The 20,855-nt window shown below is 47.0% G+C and overlaps 1 protein-coding gene across 8 annotated transcripts in view; it reads right to left on the reverse strand.

Annotated features, from left to right (window-relative positions):
- Nucleotides 1–20,855, reverse strand: part of LOC137358729 (natural resistance-associated macrophage protein 2-like) — a 260,788-nt gene that overhangs the window by 224,030 nt on the left and 15,903 nt on the right. For 3 of the 8 annotated variants that reach the window (XM_068024993.1, XM_068024998.1, XM_068025001.1), the window contains exons 1-2: nt 15,848–16,507; nt 990–1,072 (exon numbers count right to left, since the gene is read on the reverse strand). In XM_068024993.1, the coding sequence (XP_067881094.1) occupies nt 990–1,072; nt 15,848–15,873 (109 nt within the window). In that variant the 5' untranslated portion in view covers nt 15,874–16,507. Of the gene's footprint in view, nt 1–989; nt 1,073–1,169; nt 1,271–15,508; nt 15,561–15,847; nt 16,508–19,420; nt 19,641–20,855 lie in introns of those variants that run through there. The other 5 variants (XM_068024994.1, XM_068024991.1, XM_068024997.1 and 2 more) reach the window with 5 other exon arrangements.

Raw genomic sequence — 20,855 nt, forward strand, 5'->3', positions numbered from 1 at the left:
AAATCAAGAAATGACCCAGGACCAAATCAAGAAATGACCCAGAACCAAATCAAGAAATGACCCAGGACCAAATCAAGAAATGACCCAGGACCAAATCAAGAAATGACCCAGAACCAAATCAAGAAATGACCCAGGACCAAATCAAGAAATGGCCCAGGCCCAAATCAAGGAATGACCCAGAACCAAATCAAGAAATGACCCAGGACCAAATCAAGAAATGGCCCAGGCCCAAATCAAGAAATGACCCAGAACCAAATCAAGAAATGACCCAGGACCAAATCAAGAAATGGCCCAGGACCAAATCAAGAAATGACCCAGGAGCAAATCAAGAAATGGCCCAGAATCAAATCAAGAAATGACCCAGGACCAAATCAAGAAATGACCCAGAACCAAATCAAGAAATGACCCAGAACCAAATCAAGAAATGGCCCAGGCCCAAATCAAGAAATGACCCAGAACCAAATCAAGAAATGGCCCAGGACCAAATCAAGAAATGACCCAGGACCAAATCAAGAAATGACCCAGGACCAAATCAAGAAATGGCCCAGGACCAAATCAAGAAATGACCCAGAATCAAATCATGAAATGACCCAACATCAAGTCCGGATAGGATGAATCACGGTTCAGTCGTGTATCGTTACATTACTGAACTAGTAAACCAGAGATCTGAGAATGTGAGTTCAAATCAAACAATGGCAGTTTAGAAGACAGAATAAGAGAGAGAGGAAAACAGAGAGTTAAAGCGATGAAGCAACAGAGAAAGTCAGAGACAAAGAAGTAAAAAGACTGCAACAGGGAGAAAAAGGTAGAGACAGAGAGAAAAAACAACAGAGACAGAACAACCGAGAGAAGAGGGAAAGACAAAGTGAGGAACAAAAAGAGAAAGATTAGAGAGATAGAAAGGCAAACTGCTTTATAAAAATCAGGTACTGTTAGTTGATGGACTTGCTCATTCTCTGTGATCTAGAATATAACACTTATATATTTACCTGTTAGCTCTCTCTTTTCCTGCTTCAGTGACATGGTGAAAGGAGTCTGTTGAAACTCCGAGTGCTCCGTAACAGCTTGTTCCCTGGAATGGATGTAAGCAAACATTCAGTGAGATCTGAGAGATGGGGAGGGGAGTGTGTGTAGAGGGGGAGATGAATCATTGAAGTTTTAGATCTTACATTTAGTTTGTTACAAAGTGCAGCCGAGGTACAGTGAAAGCTGCCAGAAAGGTCAGTCAGATAATGGGCTGAGTTTGAGTGGGGTTGTCGGCAGGGGGAGAGACTGAGTGACTACACAACCGGAAGATTCCATCCAAACCTTTCAGCTAGGGTCCTGTGTTTAACCTTGACACTTTCACAGCCTGTGGCAAAATAGCTATAGTACATGAATAAATCATTGGAAAGCACAGCAGACATGTTAGGTATGGGTGGCAGAGTGCCATGGCATGCTGGAACCAAGATGTACTGTGGCTTCATTCCTGCTACCTCCACACAGGATCTTCCTCATCTCCACCGTACCATCACGGGAGATGTCAAACAGAGCTCAGTGAGCCGGGAGTGATTTGAATGGCTGTGACACTTTCCGATTTTACCAGAAACATTAATCAAAGTTATGTTATACCAGCTATATAAAAATGTTATGCTATACCAGCCTCAGATATCAAACAATCAATGCCAGCTCCTTCAGTACCATCTGCTCACCTTGCTGGTATACATCAGCTCCACGGCTACAATCGTGCAAATACAAGTTTGCTTAACCGGGTGTCTGCAAAATCAAACTAGTCAGAAATCTGCAAATTAACTCTTTATCTGAATCTGAGTGTGCCCTCTCTCTCCATAGACAAACATCCCACATACCTCAGTCCAGAGAGTTTATCCATTTTCAGGATGTGAGCATCACTGGCAAGGCCAATATTTATTGCCCAACCGAGTGGCTTGCTAGGCCAATTCAGAGAGCGGTTAAGTCTCAACCACATTGTTGTGGGTCTGGAGTCACATGCAGGCCAGACTGGACCAGGACAGCAGGTTTCCTTCACAGAAGGACATTAGTGATCCAGCTGGATTTTTCAATGTTTATGGAGAGATCCATTAAAGTCCCATACCAGTGCTACTTAATATGGGATCTCTCCCCTGCCCACCTCCCCCTCCCCCCCACTACCCACACCAAGGCTGTCAGGTCCATGCTCTCTCGTTAGTGCTGACAGACACCAGGGGCTGAATTTTCAGGTCCCACTGGAGGCAGAAACGGAGGCTGGTGTGGGACAAAACTACCAGCGCTGGCCAGCGTGCCAGTTTCCCGTCGCCATTCCCAGCGCCAGCGAGTTTCACCAGGGCTGGGGGAAGGCGGCTACGAGATCCCACCCGATCCATTAACAATGGCAGTTAAGAGTGTTGAAGAGCTCATTGAGAGCTCGTTAAGGGGTATATTCTGATTTTGACAGAGGCATACAGGCTTCATGTGATGTCTGGAACAGACCAGGTGAATGGAGGTGGGAAGCCAGTCATGGCTGTCCCAGGAAATTAGGTGGGGCTCGTGAAAGGGTGAACGGCGCAGGGGGGCTCGGCCATTGGCACACAGGTGCCATCGGGTCAACACACGGTTGCGGGGAGAGTGCGCAGTAAGTGCTCAGGCAGTGCAGGGGGTCGTTACCCTCCTGGTATCATGGGTCAATAAACAGAGGGGGCAAGGCTGCCAAACACAATTGGGACTCTCCACAGCACAAGGAAGGCAGAAGCTGGCAATGGAGGCATGTCTCTCAGATTTTGCGTCCAGTGTCAATGAGGAACAACATTCTCCACAGGAAGGGCGGAGTGCCGGGCATCAGAAAGGTTGAGGAGAGGGACGAGGGGCAGGAGGGACATGGAGGTCAGGCCCACAGCATAGGATCTACTGGGGAAGAAGGAGCTAGCTGTAGATGACCGAGAACCAGTGCCACAGGAGACTGTGACTCTCCAGGCAGATCGTGCCCTCATTGCCGAAGACCTTGCACCTTGCACCGCTGGTCACCATGCCCTGCCAGTAGCCGTCAAAGTCACTGTGGCCTTGAACTTCTTTGTTTCTCACTCCTTCCAAGGATCAGCTGTGGACCTTGGTGGCATCTCCCAATCGGCTGCATACCACTGCATCTCGCGGATCACTGATGCCCTGTTCACAAGAGCTGGACAGTACATTCAGTTCACGATAGACACGGCCTCGCAGGCACAGAGGGCAGTGGGATCCGTCTCCATTGCTGGATTTTCCCCAGGTGCAGGGCATCATCAATTTCACCCATGTGGCCATCAAGGCACCGAGTGACCAGCCAGTGAGATCCATCAACAGGAAGGGCTTCCAGTCCGTCAACGTCCAACTGGTCTGCGACCACAACAAGAGCTTCCTCTATGTGTGTGCTTGCTTTCCTGGCCGCTGCAATGTCTCCTTAATCCTATGGCATTCCAGCCTGCCTCAGTCCTTCACTCCATCCCCTGAAATTGATGCATTCAGGGGATAAGGGATCTGCTCACTAGGACAGCCATCGAGCAGACCACTGGGCTTCTGAAGATGCAGTTCCAGTGCCTGGACCAGTCAGGTGGCACCATGCAATACACTTCTGCAAGGGTCTTGTGCATGGTGATGGTCTGCTGCACTCTCAATAGCAAGGCCTTTCAGAGAGGTATGGACCTTGAAGATGGTGAAGCACTGGATGGACACAGCTCATCAGAGGAAGTGGAAGAGGAGGTGGATGGAGAACACAGAGGAGCCCCCGCTGCATGAGGAGGTGATTGGGGCTGGTGCGGGGCTCGAGGGTCTCATCAGGATGCAATTAACATCAAGGATCATCTGATTCAGGCTTGTTTCAGCTGAGTCCCTCTGACCCAGGAGTAACAGCATGGTCTGGAACACAATCTGAGCTGCCTGTGAGAACACTTCCATTGAAGACGCAGCCTGGAACAGCTCAACCTTTACTGCCAATGAAGGATTCGCATCTGCCTGGAGGTTTCACTGTCACTGTTCATAGATCCTTGCTCACCTTCACCATTTCATCCCTCTTCTCCTGTACCACCATGAATAAAAGCAGGCTCACACGTCTGTCTTCATGTGTCAATATTTACATGGTGATCAGAAAGGAAAACAGTACATGTTACAGCTGGAAGACACCCCGATAACCCACTCAGCTCTCTGCCCAATGCAGTAGCCTCCGCTCTCGAGCACTTCTACACGGTTCTCCTCTTGTGGCCTCAGAGGAGGCAGAGGCAGTCTGCTCACTTGTCGCTGCCTGAGGCTGAGATGTGCTGGTCATCAACATTGTGGAGGTGTCAGCGGGACAACTCCAGAGGCTGCTGCACCAGCGTTAATGCAGGAGCAGCCTCCGTCACTGAGCACTGCTGCACAGATGGACCCTCCCTCAGAGGGGCCAAGGAGGCTGATGATGATGGCACCCTGTGAGGGCTGGCACCCTCACCCTCCTTGGTGACTGCCTCAGCCCCTGGCCGGTGCTCCGGACCACCTGGGGGCGCAACTGGCATCCCCTCCAGACATCTGTGTGCCATTGACCAGTCCAGGTTACATAGTGTGGCATGCATCCTGTGAACGTCCTGCATGTACTCCGTGTGCTGCCGTATATGGCTCTCCATGAGTTTGGTCACTCTTTCAGTGGAGGAGCTCATGTGCTGAAAGCCCTGAGCCATTGTGGCACACATGAGCTGGATAGACTCCTCCATTCTCAGCCTGCACACTGCCTCAAGGTAGAGCTGCCTTTCTTGTAACTCCTCAGGCCCTGCATCTTTCCCAGGTGAGCAGGGCTGTGTCTGTCCTCCATCCTCTGAGAGGGGTTGCCCACTGCTGCCTCTGTCACCTCCTCCTACACATTCAAAAGGTGCTTTTCACCCAGTCCCACCCTATCTAATCTAATCGAGGACCCACCGAGGTGACTGTATTTGCACTGGTGGGGGATTCATTTATAAGGTGTGACGGTGCCTCCTCTGAGCTCTGATGTTGCTGCACTTGGCCCGCTGATAGTGAGGGAGATGGTCTAATTGGCTCGACGTCTCCAACTGTGGTAGACACAAGAAGAGATCGTGAGAACTAACCTTGGAGAGCAGAGGCCTCTGCATGTGCTGAGGCTTCGCAATGCAACTCAGCATGCACTCCCCCTTAACGGCATTGGACTCTCTAATCACCATCTCCAAAATGGATGCCCATTTTGCCTTGCCTGACATCCTCATGGTCAGTGACCCTGGTGATGTCCATGGCTCCCTCCTCCATTGTGGTGATAACATGCAGGTATGGAACCCCTCCTTCCGTCTGGGCCCTCTCACAGGCATTATGTGCCCATTTCTCCTGTATGGACGAAAGAGATTGAGATAAGGCACTGCTGGCCGACCTCTATGGCCAGTGCCAACTGCTCCTATTCATTAGAAGCTGCATATTTCAGTGCTGGCAGGTCCTCAGCACCAGTCTTGCTTTGAGCCATTCTGAGGGGTCAGTAAGTGCCCTGGGCACACACTCCTCCCATGTTCAGGAGCAGCATACATCCTCAGGATCCCCAGTTGGTGTGTCTGCTGGAGATTGAATATCCAGAGACCTGTCATGAGGGTCTGGCATTGCACTCACCCTGTCCAAGTGAAGAAGGTCATTGAACCTCTGCCTACACTGGACCCACTTTCTGCACGCCACACTCATTCTGCTGACTGTGTCAGCTATCTCCATCCAGGCCTGTTTGGGTGGGTCTCCTGGGTGGGTGGCCTCCTCTTGCCACCCTCTAGGAAGAGGATGTTCCTCCTCTGCCTCAAGGAAGGGCTTCAGGTCCACATCCGTGAATCAAGAGGCTACCGTGACCCAGGTTCTAGGCCTCTGCCTTTCCTGAGATCTTCCAAACTGAAGGTGAAGCAGTGAAAGAGCAGCCACAGTAAGGCTGTCGTGGTCCCTTTAAATCGGGCCCGCACCTGCAAATTCCAGCCTCCGCTCCCACCCCCATGGCCACTAATTGGCTGCCAAACCCATCTCCAAGCCAATTAAGGGAGCTCTCCCCTGAAAATGGGGGTCGGCGACTGTTCCCCCCCCCCCAGGGCGCAGATTTGGGACCTGGAAACTGTCAAAATTTTTGTTCCTGCCTCCGGAAAGATAATCCTGCCCCAGGAATCAACCAGTGAGCCTTACTTTGCATTTCATCCTGCACTTCAGCCAAAGCCCAGGATTTCCCTCCACACTAATGCCAGATCAATGGACCTCCCATGCTACTGAACTCCAGGCTTCCACTCAAGTTCTGTTAACTCCATTTCTCGAGTATTACCAAAGCCCAGAACTGTCCCCATTGTTCCAAGAAGAAAGAGCTGTCCCCAAGTGCAACAAAACCACATTCCCCCTCCCCAGTACTGCTAAATATGCAACTTACAAACCATTTTGCTGCATCTTCAGTTTTTAAAATGGTACGGTTTAAAAATTAAACATAAAGACAAAGAAATATATATTCAATATAAATGCCACTCAACGACAGTTTTCAATCCATAAAGCACCAAGAAAAATCCCAGTCAATGGAATTTGACCTCTTCAGGCCCTGTAATCAGTGGTCCTGACATCCCCTACACAGCTTGAATGTCCCTATTGCTATTGACCATGGGCTTCTCTGACTCACCATTCCACAGGAGATCTCCTGGTATATAATCAAAGAATTACTGTCCACACACATCTCGTGTCTCATGATGAATAGGGACTCCCAGCCTGACCCCGCATTCTCCATCAGGGACAGCATGGGAATGTAAGTGCTAGCAACTTGCCCCCAAGCAGTTTTGGGGCCTCCCACTTCAAGACAAAGTGGAGACTGGCTGGCTTAGGAGAGCCTTGGTCTATGCAGCTTGCTTGTCATTGTCGTATGTAGTTGGTCAGCCAAAGTGTTTGATGTAGATCAATGAATCAAATCAACTCATTCAATTCAAACCCCCACATGACTGGCATCCTGGGGCTGTTTTGAAATGAACAGACTTGATTGACAGCTGTATCTGAGGGGAAGCTGTGGGAGGGGTGGGCCCACAATTCTGTGCTGCCTGTTTGACGGATGGCTCTGTGGTCAGAAGCTTCTGGATATGGCTTTAGCCTCTGCTCAACACAACTGTGGCTGGAATTTTACACCCAACACCACCCTCCCCGCCCCCCGAAGGAGTGGGCTGGAGGTGGGGGATCATAAAACTGAGTGGGAGGCAGGGGGTGCTGTTCCCATTACCTTCCCACCCCCGCTGCAATTTTACGACTGGCAGCGGCAAGAAATGGCCCACCCGCCCCAGGTCAATGAACTGCCAATTAAGGGCCTCCTCCCGCCGCTGCTGGTATTTTACCAGGGGTGGGCAGGCAGCTCAGGACCCCCAGGAGCTGCCCAATAAAACCTGGCAGCCTCCCTGCGGGCTGGAGGGGGACCCTCCAGATCGGGCACCCTGTGCCCCACAGAGGGCACCGCCAATGGCCCAACCACCCCCACTGCACGACTTTCCAACCCCCCCACCCCCCCACAACCGACCCCCCACCCCCATGCCTTGCCGGGGTCCGGCCGATTGTCCCCGGAGAGGCCCCACAAACCTACCTTTTTTCTGGGGCCGGTGTCCCTCTTGCTGTGCTTCCTAACCGCAGTCCCAGCAGTGGCCACCTCTCCTGGTGGCGCTGCTGGGACTGAAGGCTGCCAGCCAATCAGCAGGCCGATACACTCACCCATTCCAACCACAAAGTCTCTGAGACAAACCCATTCTAAACCAACAGTCTCCTACACGAACCTATTCTAACCCCATAATAATCCTACTCGAATCCATAATCATCTAATCTAACCTAATCTAACCGCATTGTCTCGAACTCTAACCCATTCGAACCCAATCATCTCCAACTCTAATCCATTTCAAATCCCACAGTCTGCAACTCCAATTCATTCCAATTCCATACTCGCCCACTCAAATCCATTCTAATTCCACACTCGCCCACTCCAACACAATCTAATTCCACACTCTCCCACTAGAATCCATTCTAATTCCACAGTCTCCCACTCCAACACAATCTAATTCCACACTCTCCCACTCTAATCCATTATAATTCCACACTCTCCCACTTTAATCCATTATCATTCCACACTCTCCCACTCGAATCCATTCTAATTCCACACTCTCCCACTCTAACACATTCCAATTCCACAGTCTCCCACTCTAATCCATTCCATTTCCACAGTCTCCCACTCTAACTCATTCTCATTCCACAGTCTCCCATTCTAACCCATTCTAATTCCACAGTCTCCCACTCTAATCCATTCCAATTCCACAGTCTCCCATTCTAATCCATTCCAATTCCACAGTCTCCCACTCTAATCCATTCCAATTCCACAGTCTCCCACTCTAACCCATTCTCATTCCACACTCTCCCACTCTAATCCATTCCAATTCCACAGTCTCCCATTCTAATCCATTCCAATTCCACAGTCTCCCATTCTAATCCATTCTAATTCCACAGTCTCCCACTCTAATCCATTCCAATTCCACAGTCTCCCATTCTAATCCATTCTAATTCCACAGTCTCCCACTCTAATCCATTCCAATTCCACAGTCTCCCACTCTAATCCATTCCAATTCCACAGTCTCCCATTCTAATCCATTCTAATTCCACAGTCTCCCACTCTAATCCATTCCAATTCCACAGTCTCCCACTCTAATCCATTCCAATTACACAGTCTCCCATTCTAATCCATTCTAATTCCACAGTCTCCCATTCTAATCCATTCCAATTCCACACTCTCCCACTCGAATCCATTCTAATTCCACACTCTCCCACTCTAACACATTCCAATTCCACAGTCTCCCACTCTAACACATTCCGATTCCACAGTCTCCCACTCTAATCCATTCTAATTCCACAGTCTCCCACTCTGATCCATTATAATTGCACAGGCTCCCATTCTAATCCATTCCAATTCCACAGTCTCCCATTCTAATCCATTCTCATTCCACAGTCTCCCATTCTAACCCATTCTAATTCCACAGTCTCCCACTCTAACCCATTCTAATTCCACAGTCTCCCACTCTAACCCATTCTAATTCCACAGTCTCCCACTCGAATCCATTCTAATTCCACACTCTCCCACTCTAATCCATTCCAATTCCACACTCTCCCACTCTAATCCATTCCAATTCCACAGTCTCCCACTCTAATCCATTCCAATTCCACAGTCTCCCACTCTAACCCATTCTCATTCCACAGTCTCCCATTCTAACCCATTCTAATTCCACAGTCTCCCACTCTAACCCATTCTAGTTCCACAGTCTCCCACTCTAATCCATTCCAATTCCACAGTCTCCCATTCTAATCCATTCTAATTCCACAGTCTCCCACTCTAATCCATTCTCATTCCACAGTCTCCCACTCTAATCCATTCCAATTCCACAGTCTCCCACTCTAATCCATTCTAATTCCACAGTCTCCCACTCTAATCCATTCTAATTCCACAGTCTCCCACTCTAATCCATTCCAATTACACAGTCTCCCATTCTAATCCATTCCAATTCCACAGTCTCCCACTCTAATCCATTCTCATTCCACACTCTCCCACTCTAATCCATTCCAATTACACAGTCTCCCATTCTAATCCATTCTCATTCCACAGTCTCCCACTCTAATCCATTCTAATTCCACAGTCTCCCACTCTAATCCATTCTAATTCCACAGTCTCCCACTCTAATCCATTCTCATTCCACACTCTCCCACTTTAACACATTCCAATTCCACAGTCTCCCATTCTAATCCATTCCAATTTCACAGTCTCCCATTCTAATCCATTCTAATTCCACAGTCTCCCATTCGAATCCATTCTAATTCCACAGTCTCCCATTCTAATCCATTCTCATTCCACAGTCTCCCACTCTAATCCATTCTAATTCCACAGTCTCCCATTCTAATCCATTCTCATTCCACAGTCTCCCATTCTAATCCATTCTAATTCCACACTCTCCCATTCTAATCCATTCTAATTCCACACTCTCCCATTCTAATCCATTCTAATTTCACACTCTCCCACTCTAATCCATTCCAATTCCACAGTTTCCCACTCTAGCCCATTCTAATTCCACAGTCTCCCACTCTAATCCATTCCAATTCCACAGCCTCCCATTCTAATCCATTCCAATTCCACACTCTCCCACTCTAATCCATTCCAATTCCACAGTCTCCCACTCTAATCCATTCCAATTCCACAGTCTCCCATTCTAATCCATTCCAATTCCACACTCTCCCACTCTAATCCATTCTCATTCCACAGTCTCCCATTCTAATCCATTCTAATTCCACACTCTCCCATTCTAATCCATTCTAATTCCACAGTCTCCCATTCTAACCCATTCTCATTCCACAGTCTCCCACTCTAATCCATTCTAATTCCACAGTCTCCCATTCTAATTCATTCTCATTCCACAGTCTCCCATTCCAATCCATTCTAATTCCACACTCTCCCATTCTAATCCATTCTAATTCCACAGTCTCCCATTCTAATCCATTCTAATTCCACACTTTCCCACTCTAATCCATTCCAATTCCACAGTCTCCCACTCTAACCCATTCTAATTCCACAGTCTCCCATTCTAATCCATTCTCATTCCACAGTCTCCCACTCTAATCCATTCTCATTCCACACTCTCCCACTCTAATCCATTCTAATTCCACAGTCTCCCACTCTATTCCATTCTCATTCCACACTCTCCCACTTTAACACATTCCAATTCCACAGTCTCCCATTCTAATCCATTCCAATTTCACAGTCTCCCATTCTAATCCATTCTCATTCCACAGTCTCCCACTCTAATCCATTCTAATTCCACAGTCTCCCACTCTAATCCATTCTCATTCCACACTCTCCCACTCTAATCCATTCTAATTCCACAGTCTCCCACTCTAATCCATTCTCATTCCACACTCTCCCACTTTAACACATTCCAATTCCACAGTCTCCCATTCTAATCCATTCCAATTTCACAGTCTCCCATTCTAATCCATTCTCATTCCACAGTCTCCCATTCCAATCCATTCTAATTCCACACTCTCGCATTCTAATCCATTCTAATTCCACAGTCTCCCATTCTAATCCATTCTAATTCCACACTTTCCCACTCTAATCCATTCCAATTCCACAGTCTCCCACTCTAACCCATTCTAATTCCACAGTCTCCCATTCTAATCCATTCTCATTCCACAGTCTCCCACTCTAATCCATTCTCATTCCACACTCTCCCACTCTAATCCATTCTAATTCCACAGTCTCCCACTCTAATCCATTCTCATTCCACACTCTCCCACTTTAACACATTCCAATTCCACAGTCTCCCATTCTAATCCATTCCAATTTCACAGTCTCCCATTCTAATCCATTCTCATTCCACAGTCTCCCACTCTAATCCATTCTAATTCCACAGTCTCCCACTCTAATCCATTCTCATTCCACACTCTCCCACTCTAATCCATTCTAATTCCACAGTCTCCCACTCTAATCCATTCTCATTCCACACTCTCCCACTTTAACACATTCCAATTCCACAGTCTCCCATTCTAATCCATTCCAATTTCACAGTCTCCCATTCTAATCCATTCTCATTCCACAGTCTCCCACTCTAATCCATTCTAATTCCACAGTCTCCCACTCTAATCCATTCTCATTCCACACTCTCCCACTCTAATCCATTCTAATTCCACAGTCTCCCACTCTAATCCATTCTCATTCCACACTCTCCCACTTTAACACATTCCAATTCCACAGTCTCCCACTCTAATCCATTCCAATTTCACAGTCTCCCATTCTAATCCATTCTAATTCCACAGTCTCCCATTCTAATCCATTCTAATTCCACAGTCTCCCATTCTAATCCATTCTCATTCCACAGTCTCCCACTCTAATCCATTCTAATTCCACAGTCTCCCATTCTAATCCATTCTCATTCCACAGTCTCCCATTCTAATCCATTCTAATTCCACACTCTCCCATTCTAATCCATTCTAATTCCACAGTCTCCCATTCTAATCCATTCTAATTCCACACTCTGCCACTCTAATCCTTTCCAATTCCACAGTTTCCCACTCTAACCCATTCTAATTCCACAGTCTCCCATTCTAATCCATTCCAATTCCACAGTCTCCCATTCTAATCCATTCCAATTCCACACTCTCCCACTCTAATCCATTCCAATTCCACAGTCTCCCACTCTAATCCATTCCAATTCCACACTCTCCCCCTCTAATCCATTCTCATTCCACAGTCTCCCACTCTAATCCATTCTAATTCCACAGTCTCCCATTCTAATCCATTCTCATTCCACAGTCTCCCATTCTAATCCATTCTAATTCCACACTCTCCCACTCTAATCCATTCCAATTCCACAGTCTCCCACTCTAATCCATTCTAATTCCACAGTCTCCCATTCTAATCCATTCTCATTCCACAGTCTCCCACTCTAATCCATTCCAATTCCACAGTCTCCCATTCTAATCCATTCCAATTCCACACTCTCCCACTCTAATCCATTCCAATTCCACAGTCTCCCACTCTAATCCATTCCAATTCCACACTCTCCCACTCTAATCCATTCTCATTCCACAGTCTCCCACTCTAATCCATTCTAATTCCACAGTCTCCCATTCTAATCCATTCTCATTCCACAGTCTCCCATTCTAATCCATTCTAATTCCACACTCTCCCATTCTAATCCATTCTAATTCCACAGTCTCCCATTCTAATCCATTCTAATTCCACACTTTCCCACTCTAATCCATTCCAATTCCACAGTCTCCCACTCTAATCCATTCCAATTCCACAGTCTCCCATTCTAATCCATTCCAATTCCACACTCTCCCACTCTAATCCATTCCAATTCCACAGTCTCCCACTCTAACCCATTCTAATTCCACAGTCTCCCATTCTAATCCATTCTAATTCCACAGTCTCCCATTCTAATCCATTCCAATTCCACACTCTCCCACTCTAATCCATTCTCATTCCACAGTCTCCCACTCTAATCCATTCTAATTCCACAATCTCCCATTCTAATCCATTCTCATTCCACAGTCTCCCATTCTAATCCATTCCAATTCCACACTCTCCCACTCTAATCCATTCTAATTCCACAGTCTTCCATTCTAATCCATTCTCATTCCACAGTCTCCCATTCTAATCCATTCCAATTCCACACTCTCCCACTCTAATCCATTCTCATTCCACAGTCTCCCACTCTAATCCATTCTAATTCCACAATCTCCCATTCTAATCCATTCTCATTCCACAGTCTCCCATTCTAATCCATTCTAATTCCACACTTTCCCACTCCAATCCATTCCAATTCCACAGTCTCCCACTCTAACCCATTCTAATTCCACAGTCTCCCATTCTAATCCATTCTCATTCCAGTCTCCCACTCTAATCCATTCCAATTCCACAGTCTCCCATTCTAATCCATTCCAATTCCACACTCTCCCACTCTAATCCATTCCAATTCCACAGTCTCCCATTCTAATCCATTCCAATTCCACACTCTCCCACTCTAATCCATTCCAATTCCACAGTCTCCCACTCTAACCCATTCTAATTCCACAGTCTCCCATTCTAATCCATTCTAATTCCACACTCTCCCACTCTAATCCATTCCAATTCCACAGTCTCCCACTCTAACCCATTCTAATTCCACAGTCTCCCATTCTAATCCATTCTCATTCCACAGTCTCCCACTCTAATCCATTCCAATTCCACAGTCTCCCATTCTAATCCATTCTCATTCCACAGTCTCCCACTCTAATCCATTCCAATTCCACAGTCTCCCATTCTAATCCATTCTAATTCCACAGTCTCCCACTCTAATCCATTCTAATTCCACACTCTCCCATTCTAATCCATTCTCATTCCACAGTCTCCCATTCTAATCCATTCTAATTCCACACTCTCCCACTCTAATCCATTCTAATTCCACACTCTCCCATTTTAATCCATTCTAATTCCACAGTCTCCCATTCTAATCCATTCTCATTCCACAGTCTCCCACTCTAATCCATTCTAATTCCACACTCTCCCATTCTAATCCATTCTCATTCCACAGTCTCCCATTCTAATCCATTCTAATTCCACACTCTCCCACTCTAATCCATTCTAATTCCACACTCTCCCATTCTAATCCATTCTCATTCCACAGTCTCCCATTCTAATCCATTCTAATTCCACACTCTCCCACTCTAATCCATTCTAATTCCACACTCTCCCATTTTAATCCATTCTAATTCCACACTCTCCCACTCTAACCCATTCTAATTCCACAGGCTCCCTCTCTAATCCATTATAATTCCACACTCTCCCATTTTAATCCATTCTAATTCTACAGTCTCCCATTCTAATCCATTCTCATTCCACAGTCTCCCACTCTAACCCATTCTAATTCCACAGGCTCCCTCTCTCATCCATTATAATTCCACACTCTCCCATTTTAATCCATTCTCATTCCACAGTCTCCCACTCTAACCCATTCTAATTCCACAGTCTCCCATTCTAATCCATTCTCATTCCACAGTCTCCCACTCTAACCCATTCTAATTCCACAGTCTCCCATTCTAATCCATTCCCATTCCACAGTCTCCCACTCTAACCCATTCTAATTCCAGTCTCCCATTTTAATCCATTCTAATTCCACAGTCTCCCACTCTAAACCATTCTAATTCCACAGTCCCCCATTCTAATCCATTCTAATTCCACAAACTCCCTCTTGAATCCATTCTAATTCCACAGTCTCCCACTCTAATCCACTCTAATTTCACAATATCCTATTCTAATTTTTTTCAAGATGCGGAGAAGTGGTTACAATATCATTAATGTCAATTTTGATAAGCAAATGTGAACATTCATTGGGAAGCATTTGTCGCTGTCAGTGAAGAGTTTTCTGAGTGAGGGCTCTGTCTGCAAAGCAGTTGGAGCCACCGGTTTGTGACCCTCCATGTCCAGGCCTTTTCAGTTGGTGAAGTTGTGCAGAGCACTGCAAGCTTCAACCATGTGGAAAATAGAACCTGAAGTGTGATGCAGAGCCCCTCATGTTCTATCAGGGCACCAGCTTTAAGACTCGAATGGCCCTCTTGATGATAAACCCTAGCAGAGCCATGTGCCTCTTTCTCGCACTCCTCATCTGCTGCTTTTGCAATTCTTAGAGAGGTCATTATCCCTAGCAGCAAATAGTGGTGCAGTGGTTAGCACCACAGCCTCCCAGCTCCAGCGACCCGGGTTCAGTTCTGGGTACTGCCTGTGCGGAGTTTGCAAGTTCTCCCTATGACCGCATGGGTTTCCGCCGGGTGCTCCGGTTTCCTCCCACAGCCAAAGGCTTGCAGGTTGATAGGTAAATTGGTTATTGTAAATTGCCCCTGGTGTAGGTAGGGGTAGGAGAATGGTGGTGATGTGGTAGGGAATATGGGATTAATGTAGGATTAGTATAAATGGGTGGTTGTTGGCATGGACTTGGTGGGCTGAAGGGCCTGTTTCAGTGCTGTATCATTCTATGGCATGCCTTACCACTCACAAGCCTGCTGTTCACTTGACTATCTTCATTCAGGATTTGAGGGAGGGCTGAACTCCTGAGGAGGAAGACATCCTGGCAATGTCTAGCTGGTATGGCACTGACATGAAGGATTCTTTGCATCTGTCACACACACAGTCTGGGCATTTAATGAGCAGTACCCATTCTGTTTAGTAAGTTGGGGCTTAAAAGTAGTTTTCAGTGGTACGTGGGTACCATGACACCCTGCACTTTGGGATACCCAGTTAAGTGGTAAAACTGGATAGCTCGATCATATTGCTGCCTTCTTGTCAGAGAAACTGCATAAATTCTCCGAAAATTAGTGTAGCAGTTACCTGAAGAATACATGGTCAGGTGGCATCCTGGATGATACTCCATGGAACTAATGGCATAAAGGTTCAATCTGGTCATCACTTTCACAGCTACAGGTTGAGCTGTCCAGGCAGATGATCTTGGTTACAGGTTTTCACTCAATAGATGGCACAGTTCCCTTCTTTGCTGGAGCTCACTCTTGGAACACAGAGCTTCTTGCTGAGGTCTTCAGAGGGTCTGCGTGACCCAAATTACTTTGGGTGGGTGGTGCAGGGCAATACCTTGCAGATTTTGCCTCACTCTATTTCCTTTACTGCTTGGCTCCACTTGCAGTAACATTGCACACAAGGGAATGGTCATTGGAAAATCCAAGATCTGGCACTCAGTCCCTCTTACTGTGGGTAGGGACAGAAATATCCCGGTGATCTCAAGAGGCCCTCAGTGTGACAGAAGACCAGCTCAATCCAGGCATTAAAACAGTGCTTCAAAAGCTCTTCTGTAACCCCAGCAATCTCTCTGGAAAGCCTCTCCAAGCTGCAGTGAAGCACTTCCACCAATCCCAGCTGGCAACTGCTGCACCTCATTTATTTTACTCTGAGTTAGTGCTTTGGGGCAGCAAGTCCTGAGTTTTGGGGACTCCAATACTGGTCATCCTCATTTACATATGTTTAAATGACCCCTGGCTGTATTGGCAGTGCCGGGGGGAAGGTTTCAGATTGCAATCATGGCTGGAGCCTAACCAGTTCGTGGTGAAGTTTCGGCAGTAATGACATCTGTCAAAAAGGAAAATTGCATTCTAAAGAACCACGAGGAATAAAGAAGGTAAAGAAGTTGCAACTTTCGCAACCTCAGGACCAGCATTACAGGCGATGAAGTACTTTGAAGTGTAGTCACTGTTTTAATGTAGGAAATGTGGCAGCCAGTTTGAACACAGCAAGATCTCACAAACAGCAATGTGATAATGCCCAGATGATCTGTTGTTGTGATGTTGGTTGAGGGATAAATACTGGTCAGAACACCAGGGAGAACTCCCCCCACTCTTCTTCAAAATAGTGGCCATGGGATCGTTTACATCCACCTGAGAGGGCAGACGGGGCCTTGGGTTAATGTCTCAGCTGAAAGACAGGATCTCTGACAGTGTAGCGCTCCCTCAGTACTGCACCGTGAGTGGCGACCCGGAATGTGTGCTTTAGTCTCTGGATTGGAACTTGACCGGCTGACGCAGAGACGAGAATGCTACCAAGAAGAGAAAAACATGTAAGTGGGCAAGATCGAAAAGACAGAATATTTACCTATTATTTCTGAAATCAAAACAGAAAATGCTGGCAACACATAGTGGTTTTGCCAGTCCTGATAAAGAGAAAATAATGGTGAAGCCTGGGAGCTCAGAACTGTCCCCAACCCATCCACCAGAACTGGGATCTAATGAAAGACCCCCCCTCTCATTCCCCTGGACACAGCAAGTCCACGCCACATCACCAGCTCCCCGCACTGCAAAGAAAATCAAAGATATAGCTAGAGTCTGAAGTTACGAAAGTCAACGTTCAGGCTATGGATTAGAGGCTTGCAGAGCACTCAGTAGAAGGATCTGTCAGAACACAGCACTAGCAGGAGTGTCCTGGGCAGGATCCAGGGAAAAGCCCGGCCCTACCTCCATCCCTATTGCCATGCATGAAAGGAAGATTCATAAACTGTTTAGCCATTCTTTCCCAGAATCTCCAAACCATAGAACTCCTTGCCTCACTCAGTCCTCCTGCAATCTAACGACTTTGAAAATGAAAGCTTGGTGTAATCTATTCACTAATCTCTGACATACTTCAGCCTTGGTGGAAGGGATATTCCAGAGAGACCAAGAACTGCAAAGGAACTCATGAGATGGATGTCAGGTTATTGTGGGATGTACACTGGGTATGTTGGGGCCTCCAGGAACAGTCTGGATTTTGTTCTTGAGCAACTCAGAATCTATCAAGCAATGGGCCACCTATGGTACTTTATCAAACGCCTTTTGAAAGTCCAAATACATAACATGAACTGCACTGTCTTCATCAACCCTCTCAGTTACCTCATGAAAAAAAAACTCAAGTTATTTAACCATGATTTGCTGTTAACATTACCATGTTGGCTCTCCTTTATTAGTCCATGCTTGTTGTGGCTGTTAATTTTCTCCCGGATTATTATTTCTAAAAGCTTCCCCATTACTGATGTTAAACTGACTGACCTGTAATTGCCAGATTGATCTTTCTTCCCTTTTTTTTGAACAAGGGTGTAACATCTGCAATCTTCCAGTTCTCTGGAAACACCCTGTATCTAAGGAAGTTGTATGTTTCTGCGTCTGCATGTACGTCGGTGAATGTTTGCGTCTGTGTGACTGTCTGTGTTCGTGTTGTGTCTGTGCGTGTTAGTGTCTATGTCTGTATGTCTTAGATTTAAAATAATTGGGAAAAGAATTAGAAGGGAAATGAGGAGAAATGTCTTCACACAGAGGGTTGTGGAGGTTTGGTGTGTACTACCTGTAAGGGTGGTGAAATCAGATTTCAGAGGAACTGTCAAAAGGCAATTGTACTTGAAAAGGAATAATTTGCAGGCTTATGGGGATAAAGCTGGGGCGTGGGACTAAATTTACAGCTCTTTCAAAGAGCCGGCACAGACATGATGGGCCGAATGGTCTCCCTCTGCGTTGTAAGATTCTGTGGGCTTGATATTTAGGCCCCACTGGGGCTGGGATCAGAGGTGGGCAGGCTCTGAAAATAGTGTCGCCAGCCTGCGTGCCAGTTCCCCGGCTCCATCCAGCCCCTGAGCCATTTTCGCAGAGGCGGGATGGAGAGTGGGGGGTGGTGGTGGGGAGCGGGGGCAGGGCTACCCACCCACACGTGGCAGATATCCGGCACGACTTGTTAGGACCCTAATCAGGCCAATTAAAGGAGGCTAACTGGGATTTTCCAGTCAGTCTCCAGGCTCCCACAGGCAGCGGGGACCAGTTTAGCTGCCTAGAGGCAGCCTCCCGGAGGCATACCAGAGGGCCAGTGCTCCAGGCCCACCCTGCTTGCCTGGGTGCTGAAGCAGCCACAGGCATCCTGTCGAGAGGCTCCCTCCACCCCACCGCCCACAGTGGCTTGGCTGCAAAAGCTATTTTTTAGTTTAAAATTTAAGAAGTGGGAGAGAGGGAAATGCCCTCTCCCTTGCTTACCTTCCATTGCATCCTGCTGTCACTTTCAAACTGGAAGGCCTCTGATTGACCCACCAGTTTTGAGAGCCTGCCTGCTGCTGTCCTTAATTGGACAATGAGCCCACCCTCTGGCCATTAATTGGCTGCCCCAGGGAAAATCACAACGAGTGATGGTTTCCCACACAGTGTGGGGCTCCTGACCCCCATTTGAGCCTGACGGCGGGGTGCAGAAGCCTGCAGAGAAAATCCTGCCCTATGATTCTGTGTATGTGTGTGTGAGTGTGCATGTGTATGTATGTCAGTGTCTATATGTCTCTGTATATGTCTGTTGTTGTTTGTCTGCTTTTTCCCTCCTCTTCCATTTGTCCTGTTCGTTTTTAAATGCTGTTCATCAGTCATACCTTCCAGTATTGACAATGGGTTCACACACCTGAAATGTTGTCCAGCCAATTGTCAGCGCTCTCCACAGGTGCTGCCTGACTTGCTGAATATTCCCGACATTTTGCTCTTCTTGTGTTTCCGACCTTTGACCAATGTTTCACCAAGAAGATTTGGGAATGAGTTATATTGAAGCAGATGTGTTTAAGTTAAAGTGAGCCCACACAGGGACAAAGTATAGTCTGCAGCTGGAGCTGGAAAATCGACACTTGGGGAAGGGAGGGGAGGGGAGGGGAGGGGAGGGGGCAGGCTACTGACTAACCCCTGAATGGGAAGTTGCTGGAGAAACAGCCCCCTCATTTCCTGTGCTCAGAAGTGACCAAAGCAGAAAAAAGAATGTGCGGGGTCAGTTCCAACAAAGGCAGCAAGATATAATCTTTGGCCTGGACTGTAAGACACGGCTGGTTAGTTTTATAGCGAGAGGCTGCCTCCATCGAAAGGGAAAGCACAAAGTGAGCTTGCCAGCCGTGTCTCAGCAGTAACGCTGTCACCTTTGAGTCAGAAGGTTGTGGGTTCAAGTCCTATTCCAGGGACTTGCGCACATAATCCAAGCTGACACTCCAGTGCAGTAGTGAGGGAGCACTACACTGTGAGAGGGGCAGTACTGAGGGAGTGCTGCACTGTTGGAGGTGCCATCTGTCGGATGAGATGTTAAACCGAAACCCTCTCTGCCCTCTTGGGTGGAAGGGATCCCATGTCACTATTTGAAGTAGGAAAAGGGGGTTGTGTCCTGCATCAATAGTTATCTCTCAAACATCAGTAAAACAGATTATCTGATCTTTATTACCTTGCTGTTGTGGGATCTTACTGTGCACAAAGTGGCTGCCATGATTGCTGCATTACAACAATGACTACACTTCAAAAGTACCTCATTGGCTATGAGGTGCTTGGGGACATGCTGAGGTTGTGAAAGGCGCTATACAAAAGCAAATTCCTCTTTCTTAATGCAAGACAAAAGTGCTGTTTATGGATGGAGACAATTTCACACCAGAGGCTGCCACCTAGTGGAAAAGATCAAAATTGGCGAAATGCATCTGAAGCCCCGTTCAAAAAGGAATCCATGTTGCAGACATTCGACAAGGTTCCACATAAGACACCATTCACAAAAATGAGAGCGCATGGAATTGGAGGCTACCTATTGGCTTGACTATAGAATTGGCTAGGGGACAGCGAGTAGGGATATTGGGTATGTACTCGAATTGGCAGGAGAGACTGGAGAAGTTGGGGATGTTCCCCTTACAGCAGAGAAGGTTATAAGGGGAGATTTGATTGTGGCGCTCAAAATCATGAATGATTATAATGGAGTTAATGAGGAGAAATTGTTTCCAATAGCAGAAGGGTCAGTAACCAGAGGGCAAAAACAAAAAGTGCGAGAAATGCTCAGCAGGTCTGGCAGCATCTGTGGAGAGAGAAGTAGAGTGAACATT

Source organism: Heterodontus francisci, chromosome X (assembly GCF_036365525.1).
Source record: "Heterodontus francisci isolate sHetFra1 chromosome X, sHetFra1.hap1, whole genome shotgun sequence".
NCBI lineage: Eukaryota > Metazoa > Chordata > Chondrichthyes > Heterodontiformes > Heterodontidae > Heterodontus > Heterodontus francisci.